This window comes from Geotrypetes seraphini, chromosome 10, assembly GCF_902459505.1.
Source record: "Geotrypetes seraphini chromosome 10, aGeoSer1.1, whole genome shotgun sequence".
Lineage (NCBI taxonomy): Eukaryota > Metazoa > Chordata > Amphibia > Gymnophiona > Dermophiidae > Geotrypetes > Geotrypetes seraphini.
In genome coordinates this window covers 29,892,999-29,910,759 of record NC_047093.1, presented here as the reverse complement: position 1 = coordinate 29,910,759, position 17,761 = coordinate 29,892,999, and the positions used below count along the sequence as shown (strand labels likewise).

General features: G+C 42.3%; 1 protein-coding gene across 2 annotated transcripts in view; it reads left to right on the top strand.

Annotated features, from left to right (window-relative positions):
- RECQL5 (RecQ like helicase 5) overlaps positions 1-17,761 on the top strand; it is a 104,247-nt gene that overhangs the window by 73,240 nt on the left and 13,246 nt on the right. Inside the window, exons 12-17 of one of the 2 annotated variants that reach the window (XM_033962478.1) lie at positions 10,845-10,903; positions 11,179-11,252; positions 13,109-13,202; positions 14,807-14,944; positions 15,141-15,793; positions 16,755-16,830. In XM_033962478.1, the coding sequence (XP_033818369.1) occupies positions 10,845-10,903; positions 11,179-11,252; positions 13,109-13,202; positions 14,807-14,944; positions 15,141-15,793; positions 16,755-16,830 (1,094 nt within the window). Of the gene's footprint in view, positions 1-10,844; positions 10,904-11,178; positions 11,253-13,108; positions 13,203-14,806; positions 14,945-15,140; positions 15,794-16,754; positions 16,831-17,761 lie in introns of those variants that run through there. The other variant, XM_033962479.1, reaches the window with a different exon arrangement.

Below are 17,761 nucleotides of genomic sequence, written 5' to 3'. Positions count from 1 at the left end.
TGCTCTTCCGTGTCTCTGATGACGTCATCAGAGACACGGAAGAGCAAATCGGGGCAGTAGAGGCGGCGAAGCAGCGTGTTTACAGTGCTGCGTCCGCTGCTTGAGCCAAGAGGTTTGTCAACCGCGGGAAGGGAAGGGGGTGGCGGCGGCGGCAAGGTACTAGGGGAGCTGGCCAGACCGCGAGAAGAGAAAATCGGGTGGGCCACGAAGAGACAGGGAGGAACTGGGAAGAAGGAAGAGGAAGAGGGAGGAAGAGGGAAAGGGGCCTGCTTTGGGGGAGGGGTGTGCTTGGAGGCACACAGCTTTGCTTGAGGGGGAGACAGAAGGGGGGCCACGGAGAGACAGGGAGGAACTGGAGCTGGAGAGGGAAAGGGGCCTGCTTTGGGGAAGGGCTGTGCTTGGAGGCAGACAGCTTTGCTTGGGGGGAAGACAAAATGGGGGGCCACGGAGAGACAGTCAGGGAGGAATTGGAGGGGTAGAGGGAAAGGGGTCTGCTTTGGGGGGGAGGGGTGTGCTGGGAGGCAGACAGCTTTGCTTGGGAGGGGAGACAGAAGGGGGACCACGGAGACACTGTCAGGGAGGAATTGGAGGGGTAGAGGGAAAGGGGGCTGCTTCGGGGGGAGGGGTGTGCTGGGAGGCAGATCATTTTGCTTAGGGGGGAAGACAGAAGGGGGGCTACGGAGAGACAGTTAGGGAGGAACTGGAGGGGGAGAGGGAAAGGGGGCTGCTTTCTAGCACCCGTTAATGTAACGGGCTTAAAGACTATCAGCAGAAGTAAATTGACTCATTTACCTAATATGAGCAGAAATAGTAGTCACTATGAATGGACAGACTGGTTTAAACATAGAAACATGATGGTAGATAAAGGCCAAATGGCCCATCTAGTCTGCCCATCCACAGTAACCATTATCTCTTTCTCTCTCCGAGAGATCCCATATGCCTATCCCAGGCTTTCTTGAATTTCTTGAATTCAGACACAGTCTCTGTCTCCACCACCTCTTCCGGGAGACTGTTTCATGCATCTACCACCCTTTCTGTAAAAAAGTATTTCCTTAGATTACTCTGGAGCCTATCACCTCTTAACTTCATCCTTTGCTCTCTCATTGCAGCGTTTCCTTTCAAATGAGACTCGACTCATGCACATTTATATTACGTAGGTATTTAAACGTCTCTCAAGAATACTAATTGCAATAACAAAACTCCACAAAATCTTCAAATGTAGTTTTTCAAACGGAAAAAATCCCACTACTGTGCACAGGGAACAAGAACAAAAGACACAGGTCACTTATCTTCATCGATGTTCATAAAGAGCATATCATGCTCATTCCAGCGACTCGATCTTCCTGCTATAGCAATTTTAACGTTGAAATGAAGATAAGGAACTAGCTGTTAACATCCAACAAGGCCCTTGTTTCGCCAACCAGTGGCTGCGTCAGGGAAATTCACATTCTCTCCTGCTCTGTCCACTCTGTAGCTCAGAAGTTTAAATCTAAGTGCTATTCTGAGCTACGGAGTGGACGGAGCAGGAGAGAATGTGAATTTCCCTGACGCAGCCACTGGTTGGCAAAACAAGGGCCTTGTTGGATGTTAACAGCTAGTTCCTTATCTTCATTCCAACATTAAAATTGCTATAGCAGGAAGATCGAGTCGCTGGAATGAGCATAATATGCTCATTATGAACATCGATGAAGATAAGTCAACTGTGTCTTGTTCTTTTTCCTTTGTTCCCTGTGCACAATGGTGGGATTTTTTCCCAGTTTGAAAAACTACATTTGAAGATTCTGTGGAGTTTTTTGCCTATGATATAGAAATAGACTGGCTGAAAAACTCATTGGGTTGCCGTCTGTATATTGTTGATAGTTGAGGCTTTTTCTCCACTGAATATAAATGGTTTTTCAGGGAGTATCCCCACCACTTGGCTAATAATATTCTTATTTAATTTTGAATTTAAACGTCTCTATCATATCTCCCCTCTCCCACCTTTCCTCCAAAGTATTCAGATTGAGATCTTTAAGTCTGTCCCCATACGTCTCATGACAAAGACCACCAACCATTTTAGTAGCCTTCCTCTGGACCAACTCCATCCTTTTTATATCTTTTTGAAAGTGTGGCCTCCAGAATTGTACACAATATTCTAAATGAGGTCTCACCAGAGTCTTATACAGAGGCATCAATACCTCCTTTTTCCTACTGGCCATACCTCTCCCTATGCAACCTAGCATCCTTCTAGCTTTCGTCGTCACCTTTTCAACCTGTTGGCCACCTTAAGATCATCACATACAATCACACCAAATCCTGCTCTTCTGTCGTGCCATATGATCTTTATTTGCTGTCTTTTTCTCTGTTTCTATTTAAAAAAAAAAATTTTTTGCTTAGAAAATTGGAAATAATTTCATTTTTTTCTCCAAATAGAAAACATGTTTTTATTTATGTGGATATTGGGATCTTTTCTTATATTTAATATTTTCTATAACTTTTCAGGTGTTCATTTTCTTAGTTTTGATTGTTGCGCTAATTGCTTTAGCCACTCTTATTTTTCATGTGAGTCCTATCATGTTATGATGCAGTGGAGAAGGATCTGCACCTCTTGTCCTGGGCTGTCCTATGCAGCAGTTGCCTTCCTCTGAGCTGTCAACTCATTGCATTCTTAGTACACACAAGCAATTCCGGTGACTGGGATTTCTAATGCCTGCTATTTAAGGAGATTTGGCCTAAAATACTTGGCAATGGTTTGGGAAAAAGGTTGGGGCAACGGAAGGAAGATGAGTTGGAAGGAATTCTTTCTTAGGTTAAATACTGAATAGGTAGAAGGGGAATAGCAGAGGCAATGAGGATGAAATAAGTTAGAGGCTCTTTTACTAAAACTTAGCATGTACTAATGGGTATTAGCCGATGAAAACAAAAACTGTGGATACAGATGTTCTGAAGATAATTTATTAAACACTGACATATAAAACCATGAAAATTCAATTAAAAAAGTACAATGATAAAATATACTGTGATAAAAATCCAACCGGACCCACAGTATTTTTTATCATTGTACTTTTTTAATTGAATTTTCATGGTTTTATATGTCAGTGTTTAATAAGTTATCTCCAGAACATCTGTATCCACAGTTTTTGTTTTTGTTTTCATCGGTGGATTGTTTTCACTGTGGATCATTGGGTTTCCCCATTTTTCTTTCTAATGGATATTAACGCACATCCAGGGTACTAAAAGAACTCAAACATGAAATTGCTGACCTGCTATTAGTGATCTGTAACCTGTCGCTAAAATTGTCTGTAGTACCTGAAGATTGGAGGCTGGCGAATATTATGCCAATTTTTAAAAAGCCCTCCAGGGGAGATCTGGGAAATTACAGACCGATAAGCCTCACTTCGGTGCTGGGCAAAATGGTAGAAACGATTATAAAAAATAAAATTGGTTCAGCTGAGGGAGATCTTGCCTCACAAATTTGCTTGACTTCTTTGATGGTGTAAATAAACGTGGATAAAGGTGAGCCGGTTGATATAGTGTATCTAGATTTTTAGAAAGCTTTTGATAAAATTTCTTACAAGAGGCTCCTGAGAGAATTAAAGTGTCATGGGATAGGTTGTAAAGTTCAGTTGTGGATTAGGAATTGGTTATCGGATAGAAAACAGAGGGTAGGGTTAAATGGTCATTTTTCTCAATGGTGGAGTGCTGCAGGGGTCTGTACTGAAACTGGTGCTATTTAACTTATTTATAAATGATCTGGAAATTGGAATGACAAGTGAGGTGATTAAATTTGCAGATGACATTAAACTGTTCAAAGTTGTTAAAACACATTTGGATTGTGAAAAATTGCAGGCGGATCATAGGAAATTGGAAGACTGGGTGTCCAAGTGGTAGATGAAATTTAATGTGGACAGATGCAAAGTGATGCACGTTGGGAAGAATAACCTGAATCACAGTTACCGGATGCTAGGGTCCACCTTGGGGGTTAGTGCCCAAGAAAAAGATCTATAATAATAATAATAATAACTTTATTTTTCTATACCGCCATAGTCAGGCGACTTCTAGGCGGTTTACATTGTAAGAAGGCTGGACATTCAGCGAATAACAAGTACAGTACAATACTAATACAATACAATAAATCCACATATAATACAGTAGAGTGAGTCCAAATTCAATACCATACAATAAGTTTAAATACAGTACCGAATAAAGAGTCTAGATGCAGTACAATAGTCTAAATGGTAAACTTACATATTAATTGGAGATCTAAGGGAAATGAGTGTCTGAAAGATTTAGAACATCCGTGAGAGGGGTCTTAGTGGGGAGGGGACCGTTTTAGCCAATGAATTTAGCGAATAGGGTGGTTTTGATCGATTTGCGGAAAGTATTATAAGTCATGTTTGGTTCATTTATGTGGTTTTTCAGCCAGGTTTGCTGTCTGTTCGCTTGGAACTGAAAGGTTCTGTCCAAGAAGGATTTGTATCTGCAGCCTGTAATCTTTGGGTATGCAAAGATGTTTTTGTTTCTGGTCGTTCTTGTGGGGTTGTGTAGGGTGAAGTGAGTTTGTAGGTATGAAGGTGCTAGTCCCCAGGCTTGTTTGAAACAGGTGCAAGCGAATTTGAATAGAATTCGCGCTTCTATTGGAAGCCAGTGCAGCTTTTTATAGTAGGGGCTGATGTGATCGTTTTTTCTTAGTCCGAAAATTAGGCGAACGGCGGTGTTTTGTATTAATCTCAGTTTTGTTATTGTTTTTTGTGGGATGCCTAGGTAGATGATGTTGCAGTAGTCAAGAAGGGATAGGATCAGTGCCTGTATCAGCAACCTGAATGAAGAAGGGTCAAAGTATTTTTTTATGGTTCTTAGTTTCCATAGCGTGTAAAAGCATTTTTTCACTAGTGAGTTTGTGTGGTCGGTCATAGTTAGGTGAGTGTCAAGAGTGATGCCCAGTATTTTTATGTTTTTGGAGATTGGGTATTCGTGATTATTTATTTTTATCGATGTTTTCGTAATTTTGTCATTGGGACTAGCCAGAAAGACTTTTGTTTTTTCTGCGTTTAGTTTTAGTTTGAAATTAGTGGTCCATTTATCGATTTCGGTCATTGTGTTTGAGAGATTATCTACAATTTCTTTTGTGATGTCGTTTAAGGGTATGAGGATGGATATATCGTCCGCATAAATGTAGTATATTAAATTTAGTTTTTGTAGTAGGTGACCTAAGGAGGCGATATAGTAACATAAAACATAGTAACATAGTAGATGACGGCAGATAAAGACCCGAATGGTCCATCCAGTCTGCCCAACCTGATTCAATTTAAATTTTTTTTTTTTTTTCTTCTTAGCTATTTCTGGGCGAGAATCCAAAGCTTTACCCGGTACTGTGCTTGAGTTCCAACTGCCAAAATCTCTGTTAAGACTTACTCCAGCCGATCTACACCCTCCCAGCCATTGAAGCCCTCCCCAGCCCATCCTCCACCAAACGGCCATATACAGACACAGACCGTGCAAGTCTGCCCAGTAACTGGCCTAGTTCAATATTTAATATTATTTTCTGATTCTAAATCTTCTGTGTTCATCCCACGCTTCTTTGAACTCAGTCACAGTTTTACTCTCCACCACCTCTCTCGGGAGCGCATTCCAGGCATCTACCACCCTCTCCGTAAAGTAGAATTTCCTAACATTGCCCCTGAATCTACCACCCCTCAACCTCAAATTATGTCCTCTGGTTTTACCATTTTCCTTTCTCTGGAAAAGATTTTGTTCTACGTTAATACCCTTTAAGTATTTGAACGTCTGAATCATATCTCCCCTGTCTCTCCTTTCCTCTAGGGTATACATATTCAGGTCTTCCAGTCTCTCCTCATACGTCTTCTGGCGCAAGCCTCCTATCATTTTCGTCGCCCTCCTCTGGACCGCCTCAAGTCTTCTTATGTCTTTCGCCAGATACGGTCTCCAAAACTGAACACAATACTCCAAGTGGGGCCTCACCAATGACCTGTACAGGGGCATCAACACCTTCTTCCTTCTACTGACTACGCCTCTCTTTATACAGCCCAGAATCCTTCTGGCAGCAGCCACTGCCTTATCACACTGTTTTTTCGCCTTTAGATCTTCGGACACTATCACCCCAAGGTCCCTCTCTCCGTCCGTGCATATCAGCTTCTCTCCTCCCAGCATATACGGTTCCTTCCTATTATTAATCCCCAAATGCATTACTCTGCATTTCTTTGCATTGAATTTTAGTTGCCAGGCATTAGACCATTCCTCTAACTTTTGCAGATCCTTTTTCATATTATCCACTCCCTCTTCGGTGTCTACTCTGTTACAAATCTTGGTATCATCTGCAAAAAGGCACACTTTTCCTTCTAGCCCTACAGCAATGTCACTTACATACATATTGAACAGGATTGGCCCCAGCACCGAACCCTGAGGGACTCCACTAGTCACCTTTCCTTCCTTCGAGCGACTTCCATTAACCACCACCCTCTGGCGTCTGTCCGATAGCCAGTTTCTGACCCAGTTCACCACTTTGGGTCCTAACTTCAGCCCTTCAAGTTTGTTCAACAGCCTCCTATGAGGAACTGTATCAAAGGCTTTGCTGAAATCCAAGTAAATTACATCTAGCATATGTCCTTGATCCAGCTCTCTGGTCACCCAATCAAAAAATTCAATCAGGTTCGTTTGGCACGATTTACCTTTTGTAAAGCCATGTTGCCTCGGATCCTGTAACCCATTAGATTCAAGGAAATACACTATCCTTTCTTTCAGCAACACTTCCATTATTTTTCCAACAACTGAAGTGAGGCTCACCGGCCTGTAGTTTCCTGCTTCATCCCTGTGACCACTTTTATGAATAGGGACCACATCCGCTCTCCTCCAATCCCCAGGAATCACTCCCGTCTCCAGAGATTTGTTGAACAAGTCTTTAATAGGACTCGCCAGAACCTCTCTGAGTTCCCTTAGTATCCTGGGATGGATCCCGTCTGGTCCCATCGCTTTGTCCACCTTCAGTTTTTCAAGTTGCTCATAAACACCCTCCTCCGTGAACGGCGCAGAATCTACTCCATTTTCTCGTGTAACTTTGCCGGACAATCTCGGTCCTTCTCCAGGATTTTCTTCTGTGAACACAGAACAGAAGTATTTGTTTAGCACATTTGCTTTCTCCTCATCACTCTCCACATATTTGTTCCCAGCATCTTTTAGCCTAGCAATTCCATTTTTTATCTTCCTCCTTTCACTAATATATCTGAAAAAATTTTTATCTCCCTTTTTTACATTTTTAGCCATTTGTTCTTCCGCCTGTGCCTTCGCTAAACGTATCTCTCTCTTGGCTTCTTTCAGTTTCACCCTGTAGTCCTTTCTGCTCTCCTCTTCTTGGGTTTTTTTATATTTCATGAACGCCAACTCTTTCGCCTTTATTTTCTCAGCCACTAGGTTGGAGAACCATATCGGCTTCCTTTTTCTCTTGTTTTTATTGATTTTCTTCACATAAAGGTCCGTAGCCATTTTTATCGCTCCTTTCAGCTTAGACCACTGTCTTTCCACTTCTCTTATGTCCTCCCATCCTAACAGCTCTTTCTTCAGGTACTTTCCCATTGCATTAAAGTCCGTACGTTTGAAATCTAGGACTTTAAGTATCGTGCGGCCGCTCTCCACTTTAGCCGTTATATCAAACCAAACCGTTTGATGATCGCTACTACCCAGGTGAGCACCCACTCGAACATTAGAGATACTCTCTCCATTTGTGAGGACCAGATCCAATATCGCTTTTTCCCTTGTGGGTTCCGTCACCATTTGTCTGAGCAGAGCCTCTTGAAAGGCATCCACAATCTCCCTACTTCTTTCCGATTCCGCAGTCGGAACATTCCAGTCCGCATCCGGCAGGTTGAAATCTCCCAACAGCAGAACCTCCTCTTTCCTTCCAAACTTTTGGATATCCACAATCAGATCCTTATCAATTTGCTGCGATTGAGTCGGAGGTCTGTAGACTACACCCACGTAGATAGAAGTTCCATCTTCTCTTTTCAGAGCAATCCATATCGCTTCTTCCTCTCCCCAGGTCCCTTGCATTTCGGTCGCTTGGATATTGATCTTTACATAGAGAGCTACTCCTCCACCTTTATGACCATCTCTGTCCTTCCTAAAAAGATTATATCCCGGTATGTTTGCATCCCATCCATGTGATTCACTGAACCATGTCTCTGTGATAGCAACAATATCTAGATCTGCCTCTAATATCAGGGCTTGCAGATCATGAACTTTGTTGCTTAGACTGCGAGCATTTGTGGTCATCGCTTTCCAGCTATTTTTCAGCGATAATCTCCTTTTTCGTATGGATTTTTGTGTCGTTTCACTTTCCGCTGCAATACTAAGAAATGAGTTGCTGATATTGCTTTTGTTGCAGCCTTTACTACTATCACATCTTTTCTTTTGCCGGGGGTGGTCTCTACATACACCACCCCCACCTTCTAGTTTAAATGCCTAGAAAAATATTGTCTAAATTTCTCTGCAAGGTTTCTTTTTCCTGCTGTAGTAATATGTAGCCCATCAGTGCAATATAGCTTCTTGTCCTTCCATGTATTTCCCCATCCTCCTATGTACCTGAAGCCTTCTTGATGACACCAGGCTCTGAGCCATCTATTAAAGTCCTCTGTGTTTTTCATTCTTTGCTCTCCTTTTCCATATGCAGGCAGTATTTCAGAAAAAGCTAAAGTCTTTACAAAAGGTTTCACGCCCTCACCAAGCTCCCGAAAAGCTTTCTGTGCTGCAAGTGTGGAGTTGTTGGCCAGGTCATTTGTTCCCAGATGGATAACAACATCAGTGTTAAAATCCTTAGTTTCTTCCTTAATTATAGTCAGTATTTGCCTGGAACTCCTGGTAGCTGAGGATCCTGGAAGACATTTCACTATTTTGGACTCCTCGCCCTGTGTTCCAAGGTTAATGCCTCTGATGATGGAATCTCCCAACAGTAATAGTTTTCTGTTTTTGGCTTTTTTATTTTTACTTAGGGTGCTCTTGTTCTCTTAAGTGTGGGGGATAGGGGGGAACCTTGAGGTACGCCTGAAGGGTTTTTCCATGGTTTAGAGTAGTTTCCATTGCTGATTACTCGGTAGGATCTATTTGTTAGGAACTCTTGGAACCATTTCTTTGCCTTTCCCGAGATTCCCATTGCTTCAAGGCACAGTAGCATGATTTCGTGGTCTACCAGGTCGAACGCGCTGCTGAGATCTAATTGTAGGATCAGTGCGCTTTTGCCCTTGCTAAAGAGATCATAAAGGTGGTTCAGCAAGGAGGCTAAGACAGTTTCTGTGTTGTATCCTTTTCTGAATCCTGATTGGTGATCGTTGAGGAGGTTAAATTTGTCCAGGTAATTGACTAGTTGAAGGTTGACCAATCCTTCCTGTATCTTTGTGAAGAGGGGAATGCTTGCTATGGGTCTGAAATTGGGTGTCAGTGCTGGGGAGGCTTTCTGATCTTTGGGGATTGGAGTGATTAGTATATGTCCCATTTAGCATAGTAGCATAGTAGATGACGGCAGATAAAGACTCAAATGGTCCATCCAGTCTGCCCAACCTGATTCAATTTAAATTTTTTTCTTCCTAGCTATTTCTGGGCAAGAATCCAAAGCTCTACCCGGTACTGTGCTTGCGTTCCAACTGCTGAAATCTCAGTCAAACCCTACTCCAGCCTATCTACACCCTCCCAGCCATTAAAGCCCTCTCCAGCCCATCCTCCCCCAAACGGCCATATACAGACACAGATCATAAACGTCTGCCCAGTACTGGCCTTAGTTCAGTATTTAGTATTATTTTCTGTGATGTTAACATATTATAGGCGTCTTTAAATAAAAATGTTTTTAAGTTGGTTTTGAATCGACCATTTGTTTGTTTAGTGTTCCGTTTGCAAGGGCGGATGTTAGCCATGCAAAAAGTTCCTTTTTAAATTCTAGGGGGGCAGTTATCATGATTTTAGGGGGACATGTATCAAGTAGGCAGTTAGATTTGGTGTACTTGTTAAATAAATTTAGGAATTGCTGCCAGTTTGGGTATCATTGTAGACAATACGATGAAACCTTCTGCCCAATGTGTGGTTGCAACCAAAAAAGCAAACAGGATGCTGGGAATTATTAAAAAAGGGATAGTTAACAAGACTAAGAATGTCATAATGCCCCTGTATCACTCCATGGTGTGACCTCATCTGGAGAATTGCGTTCAATTCTGGTCTTATCTCAAGAAAGATATAGTGGCGCTAGAAAAGGTTCAAAGAAGAGCGACCAATATGGTAAAGGGATAAAACTCCTCTCGTATGAGGAAAGACTAAAACGGTTAGGGCTCTTCAGCTTGGAAAAGAGACGGCTGAGGGGAGATATGATTGAAGTTTACAAAATCCTGAGTGGAGTAGAATGGGTACAAGTGGATCAATTTTTCACTCCGTCAAAAATTACAAAGACTAGGGGACGTTCAATGAAGTTACAGGGAAATACTTTTAAAACCAATTGGAGGAAATGTTTTTTCACTCTGAGAATAGTTAAGCTCCGGAATTCGTTGCCAGAGGTTGTGGTAAAAATGGATAGCGTTGCTAGTTTTAAGAAAGGTTTGGACAATTTCCTGGAGGAAAAGTCCATAGTCTGTTATTGAGAAAGACGTGGGGGAAGCCACTGCCTGCCCTGTATTGGTAGCATGGAATATTGCTACACCTTGGGTTTTGGCCAGGTACTAGTGACCTGGATTGGCCACTGTGAGAACGGACTACTGGGCTTGATGACCAGTAAGGCTATTCTTATGTTCACACTAAAATGCTGCAAGCACTATTTTATATCCACGGGTCATGATGGGGAAGCTGATATCTAAAAATTTTCTTTCTCTCATCAGAGCCCTTCTGTCCTTTGAAGGATGCATCGAGCCAGAAAATTCCCAAACTAACTGTGAAGGTAAGAAAAGCAAACTCAAGACTGCTACAATTCTGACCTTTTTTTGCTTAAGCAAAGGTGAAAGGGGGAGAGCAAAGGTGTGTGTTAGTCTGACCTTCCTACGGATTTGTTTAGATTTCACCCTTTGTTCTTTTCTGGGGTCTATGAGGTGGGTTTTTCTGGGATGCCTTCTCGAGCATTCTTCAAGTACTTCTGACTCTTCCTCTTGAAGGAAAAATGAATTCAGAGATCATTAAAGAGCAAATGAAGGTAATGCTCTTCCTGCTCTATTCTAGGCACGAGAGCACTGCCTGAAAATCTTGGAGGAAGCACTGAGCAGCAATCTACAGAAGGATGGAGCAGCCAGCAGGTACACAACAGTGACTGAGGCATGGATTCAGCATGCCTAGCCAACTCCAACAACTGAGAGACCAAGACAAATACTAGACTTACTTTTTTTTTTTTTTTTAATTGCCTGTGTGTTTGTCCATGCAAAACGGATTCCTGTATGGAGAGCTTGTGGTTTGTTTGGGGCTTTTTTAAAGCATTTTTTCCAGAAATTACATTGATTTTTGAACATCAAAGGATTGTAAAGTAGCACTTTAGCAGAAGGGAAACCCTCCATGTGGGTGTGCAGTCCTAAAATGTTGCTTTCATCAGCATTTAGAGATTGCACACAGCAGGAATGATTTGATAGTTCACGGCTGGTTTTCTAGCTATAAAGTTGTTTGTGTTCATGGAACTTAGCAGGAATTAAAGGATGGCCAGCAGTCTGGCATCTAGAACAAAACAATATTTTTCTCCATCATTTTCTTACATTATCCTTGTGAAAACAATGAATAGCACTATATTTGAGTTCAACAGGCTTTTTGCTTAATTAGACAGTTCTAGTCTTCCAATAACTAGTCCTCAATTCTGTGTATGAGTTAATTTAGAGAATTGCAAGTGAAGCATCACTGCAGCAAATGGCATGGTGACCAAGGAAATGAGACGCATGCTTTAATTTGTATGGCAGTTCAGTAAATAAGGGCCCTGGTGAGTTGTCTCTATTCAAATGTAAAACATTCTTGTATTTAAACTTGGGATGTTCTCCCCTTTTCTTCATTTCTCCACTAGAGGACAGCGTTCTCATAGTTTTAACAGTTCTGCTGTCTCGCTCCTTGAGTCTTTGTAAACTCTTTTCCATGTTGTTGCTGTGAGAATAGACTTGGGGGCCGACGTAATGAGCCATGCATTGGGCTGATATGATGAAGTTCCGCAGCCGGTTCATTATACATTTGTTAAAAACAAAATTATTGCGCCTGATGCATTAAAGAAATCATTTGCAAATGTGTGCTCAAACACAGAAGAGTGCGCCAGTTGCCATGGAAACTTGCAAACATTGGGCATGCATTAGTAGCAGCACCACTGTTTTATGCAGAGATTGTACCAAGATCCAGAGGAGCATGCACATAGTTGCATGCATCTAAAATGCTAAAAATGTGTATTTTATATATTAAGGTGTCTAAATACCTGCAATTTAGCACATTGCCCATCATTTCACAACTGTGATGCCATCCCTTTAATCCTGCGCTCTCAGTTCCTCGTCCCTCTGCTATTTATTTAACCAGAGCCCTTAATAAAACAAAGTTGCAGCACCTGCATTTTTTTTTTCCAGAAAAGAGAAGAAAAGGCATGAAATTCCCTCTATCCCCAGCTGCAGAGGAACAATTTACTCCTCCTCAGAGCTGACATTAAAGCCCCATTATTAGAAAACCCTATGCTCAGCCTTTTATGTTTTCTGTATATTTGTTTGCATCTGGGTTTAATAACTAATACAGACATTATGATAGGAGTTAAAGGAGCTGTGAGTTAATGTCTAAACGAGTCTTTGTGCACAATTTGCCTTGGTACAAAACTACTTTGCACATAGGGTGGCTACAGTTACACAGGAGATTGTGTGCAAAGTCTCCCACGCTGTATTATGTCGGCCCCTTAGCCTCTGCTCTTATGGGAGCCAGAGGCATCGTTCAGTTGTGAAGATGACATGCATCAGTAGCTCTTATGCAGTGAGGATTTGCGAAAACCAGGTCACCGTAATAAGCTAAATTTTGCTAAATGAAGTCTGCAACCATGGGCATTCGTTAAGTGACCGGAGAATCGATCTGTTACTGAGACGTAGCACAGCAGCCCCATGATGCCCCCGAGACTTCTACAATAAAAGAGCAACTCTGTCCCTTTCAACAGCACTGATATTGGCGCATGTGCCGTGGAGATGGAGCATGAGGTTTTCAGAACCAGTAAGATGTCCAACCTGTATAAGGCAGCTGTGCTGAAGAAGGTAGGGGGGCACTGGTTTGGACAGCAGGGGGGTTATGGGCAGCACGGTGTGGGTTTTGGGCTTAATGCAGCTTCTCTGCCCCCCCCCTCCCTAGCATTAAATTTCCCTTTTATACATAGTATGTTAGGCAGGTGTGCTGTGCAAAAGAACTTGGGAGATCTTCTTTGCCAATGCTGGATGCATTCAGCTTTAATGGAAAGGTTTAGTTAAATGAAAGAGGTGGTTTCACTCTATATGTCGCATGAATCTACCAAGTCAAACCCAAATTGGCTACAGCTTAGTCATACAAAAATGACAGTGCTCATTAATGAACTGCTGTAATACGTGAACATAAGAGCCTTACTGGGTCAGACCAATGGTCCATCAAGCCCTGTAGCCCGTTCTCACGGTGGCCAATCCAGGTCACCAGCACTTGGCCAAAACCCAAGAAGTAGCAACATTCCATGCAGAATCTCAAAGAATAGCAAGCTTCCGGAATCCCAGAAAGTAACAAGATTCTAGAACCCCAAGAAGTAACAATATTCCATGCTAACGATCCAGGGCAAGCAGTGGCTTCCCCCATGTCTTTATCAATAACAGACTATGGACTTTTCCTCCAAGAACTTGTCCAAACCTTTCTTAAAACCAGCTACGCTATCCGCTCCTCCTCTGGGAACTTTAATTCTTAATGTCAAACTTGTTCAATTGTGTCTATTCTCTTCGAACCTCGGAAAGCTGTGCGGTAATTTAACAAGCACCGGCAGGCATCTTCATAGGTTCATATGTCTTCTTTTATATTATTTTATCTTTGCTTGAAATTTTGCCATTACTTTATAGTTTTTAAAGAACATTATTATAATATTGGTAAATTTCACTTATGTTTTCTGTTGCTGTTATTTGTAATTGCTGTCACCCCTTCCGACGCGTTTCAAAACTTTCTTTAGGAACGGCGTTCCACTAACTAAATCGCAATAGAAAGAGCAAAACGGACACAATTATAGAAGTTTGACATTAAGAATGAAAGTTCCCAGAGGAAGAGTTTTATTTCATGTATCACAGCAGTTCATTAATGAACATGAATTTATTTGCAGTACATCCCTAAACACTTTGATATAAAAGGATACTGTAGAACAAACATCGACCATTAATGGAATGCTCTATTTGTTTTAATTCATTGATTTTAGTATAGAAGAGGGATGTAGTGCCTTCAGTCTTCTGAAAACAAATTAAATGCTCTTCTTTAATTTGGAGCCCAGAACCGCATCAAAACTGGTATAAAAGACCATAAATTTAAGAGGCTCGATTTTTTTTTTTTTTTTGTAATAATTTTTATTGAGAAAGCAGTCAAAAAGAACAAACAACAAGGCCCAATCTGAGGACCAAAGTACGATTTCAGTAGAATCGGACCACGGAGTAAAGTGGAAGATCCTGGATGTCCTCTTTCATTTGATTTCATAACATCCCTTGACTTGGTTCAGTTCCTAGCAGAAAGGAGGAACAGTCTTTCCGAAAATCCTGCATTGTCTTCTCCTGCTTTTGTGGTGCATGCTGGGACTGAGGTGGGTTCTTGAGTTGCCTTTTATGTCAGGTGTGAATATTGTTCTTCTCTTCTCTTGCCTTCCCAGGTGGCGGAGATCAACAAAGCCTCCAAAACTGGCACTATGTACCCAATATTGGGATCAGGGGCTAGTAAGTCCTCAACAACAAATGAGGAACCACCTGCCTTGGAAAAAGACTTCATCTCTGCATCCCAGCTGTATTCGGTTAGTGCTGAGGGAAGACTGGCCTTCTTTGGAGAAAGCACTGGGCAAAAGGGTTGGACTGGCCATTCTTCAAAATATTGAAAGCAGATCTGTTGTGCTTACTGAGTGTAAAAAAACCCACAAACTGTAACTTGCTTATTAATTTCTTAATTTGTTTCTGTTATGAATTCTCCCAAACTTTTTTTTACCTCTGCAGTTTAAACCCAAGCGGATTGGTGCTGGATATCGAGGGGTTTGTGGACAGTTTCAGACTGCTTCTGAACTGCTGAAAAAGCCTCATGAAGGAAAGAATGACTGGCCAAACCCTGACATGGTTGAGGAGAGAAGCAGTGGAAAGAAAAGGGAAAAAGAAACGGAGCCAGATGACAGCTTGTTCCTGGGAAAAATAGAAGGAACTATAGAAGCTGCACAGGAGAGTGTTACAGGGACAAGTCCTTACCAGACCGACAAGGAACCATATCTAGAGGAAAAGCCTTCAGAGTGGGAAAGCCCCAAGAAGAAAACCAAACCCAAAAAGAAGCAGCTACAGCTAGCCAAAGCAGCAGAGAAGAACTCACAGAATATTTCCAAATTCTTACAGTCGAGGGACCAGTCTCGGACTGCTGCCTTAGGAGGTCCTCAGGCTGAGGAAAGGGAGAATCGTATTATGAGCAAGATATCTCTGATTCCTCCTTTCAGGGCACAGCCTGAGAAACTAGACTTCCCAGAGAAGGAGGCTTCAGGAAGGGAGGAGGAGGCTTTAATGAAGAGGATAGAAGATGTACCACCTGAGAAAATTCAGGGAACCATTACAAAACGTACACAGATGTATTTGAATGTTCCTAATAAGGGTGAGATGACACCATCAAGGTAAGAGGGGATGGGGGAACATTAGGCAGTTTTATGATTTGCGGAAACTTGATGAGATTTTGAACATCAAAGGATTGCAAAATAGCACTTTAGAAGAAGGGAAGCTTGAAGGGACCAGATACTGGAAAACTAGTGATATGAAGTTCCAGTCCTCCACGGTCATATAAAGGGTTTGGATTTTTAGACTATCTTCTAATGAATGCGCATGAAGTAGACTTGAATGCTAGTGCGTCCATTGTATGCAAATCTCTCATCGGAGTTTCTGAAAACTCAGCGCAGTTGAGGATTGTTGGTTATCATCATTGCCACAAACTCACTTTGAATTTTGCTAAATTGACTTAGGGGTTGATATTCAAAACAATTTAATTGGGATGGAGAGGCTCCAGCCTGGTTTAAATCTCATTGAGCGGCTCAGGAGCAGATATTTGGTGGCACTTCACCAGTCACTGCTGCTGAATATTTGCGCTGACCGCTGCAACATTTTCCAGTCAGTGCCAGGGCTGTCTGGGGGGAGGAATCCAGATGGAGCTGGGAGTTTGTAAGCACTGGTGCCTGCATAGCTAACTGGGCAAGTTGCCATCAACTCGTGTTCGACTCCTAGTGACTTGATGAACTTCATCAAGTTTTCGTGGCAAGTAGGATTACATAAATGGTGATCATAACAGCCCAGTAGGCTATGTGGGTACAGCACTGAGTGTCAACCATATCGGGATTGTTTTCAGGCACCACCAGAGACCTGAATATTCAATGCTGTTTCCAGATAGCATTCAGCCCTGAATATTCAGGCCAAATTTAGCCAGCAGCAATCGGCATTTTTTTTTTAATATTGACCACCATCAACTAAATTAGACCCAGATATTTTATCCCTTCCATGTCTACCCCTCATTAATATCTTGCCAGTTTGTTATTAGAAAGAATGTTTAAACAATAAATGAATTTAGGCTCTTTTTTTTTCATGCAGCAGTAAGGCTATTATGGAATTTGGAATCAGCAATGTAAGAGACTCCGTAGGAGGGAAGAGAGAAGGACCAAATGAGGTAAGACAGTGGGAGGAACTGGTAGCACGCTCTTTGGTTTTATGGTCCATCACTCCTAGCAGACATAGTAAGAAATAGGTTCTGGTTACACATTTGCCATTCTGGGTTACTAGGATTTTCACAAGGAACAGAGAAGATATAGATTACCCACGATAAACAGTCAACGAAAGTGGGGATCAAAAACATGCATGCATAAGGGTGACGACGTGTAATGAAGTCTAAAAGGACTCGACACAAGCCGTGTTTTGACTAAACGCCTTCATCAGAAGTCCAAAGCAGAATGTTTCCAAGGATTAACTCATTTATAAACAAATACTGTATTTTTCGCTCCATAAGACGTACTTTTTCCACCCCCAAAAGGGGGTGGAAAAGTGGTGTGTCTTATGGAGCAAATATACCCACCCCCCCACCTCCTGGTACCTTTTTTAAAAATCCTGGCAGTCCAGGCTTCGGGGGTTCCAGCACGAGGAAGCGGGCATCCCTCTGCCGGTCGACTTTACGGGGGTGATGGGTTCCCTGCTGCGGCCTAAACCAATCGCGACAGAGAGATTTTCTTGCTGTGATCAGCTCAGCGGCTGCGTCTATTTGAAATATAGACCTGCATTTTGCTGGCCTACATTTCAGGTGCCTATTGCGGCCCTAGGGAGACGCCTAGGGCCATCTAAGCTTGCCTAAGGCCACTTCTGGTCGAAACTACGCCTACACCTGGCGTTGGGCAAGTTTAAGTGGCCCTACGCACCTCCCTAGGCTCACGAAAATGCCTATAACATAGGCAGCCTGCCTTGGGGTATAAAAAAAAACCCCAAAATGTGCATCCAGATTAGCTGGTTAGACAGCGGTAGGACGCCTACTGCCGTCTACAATCGGGACACCATTTATAGAATTTGCCCCTAAGTGAATATCCTCTTGGTTGTGAGTTGATTGCAGAAGG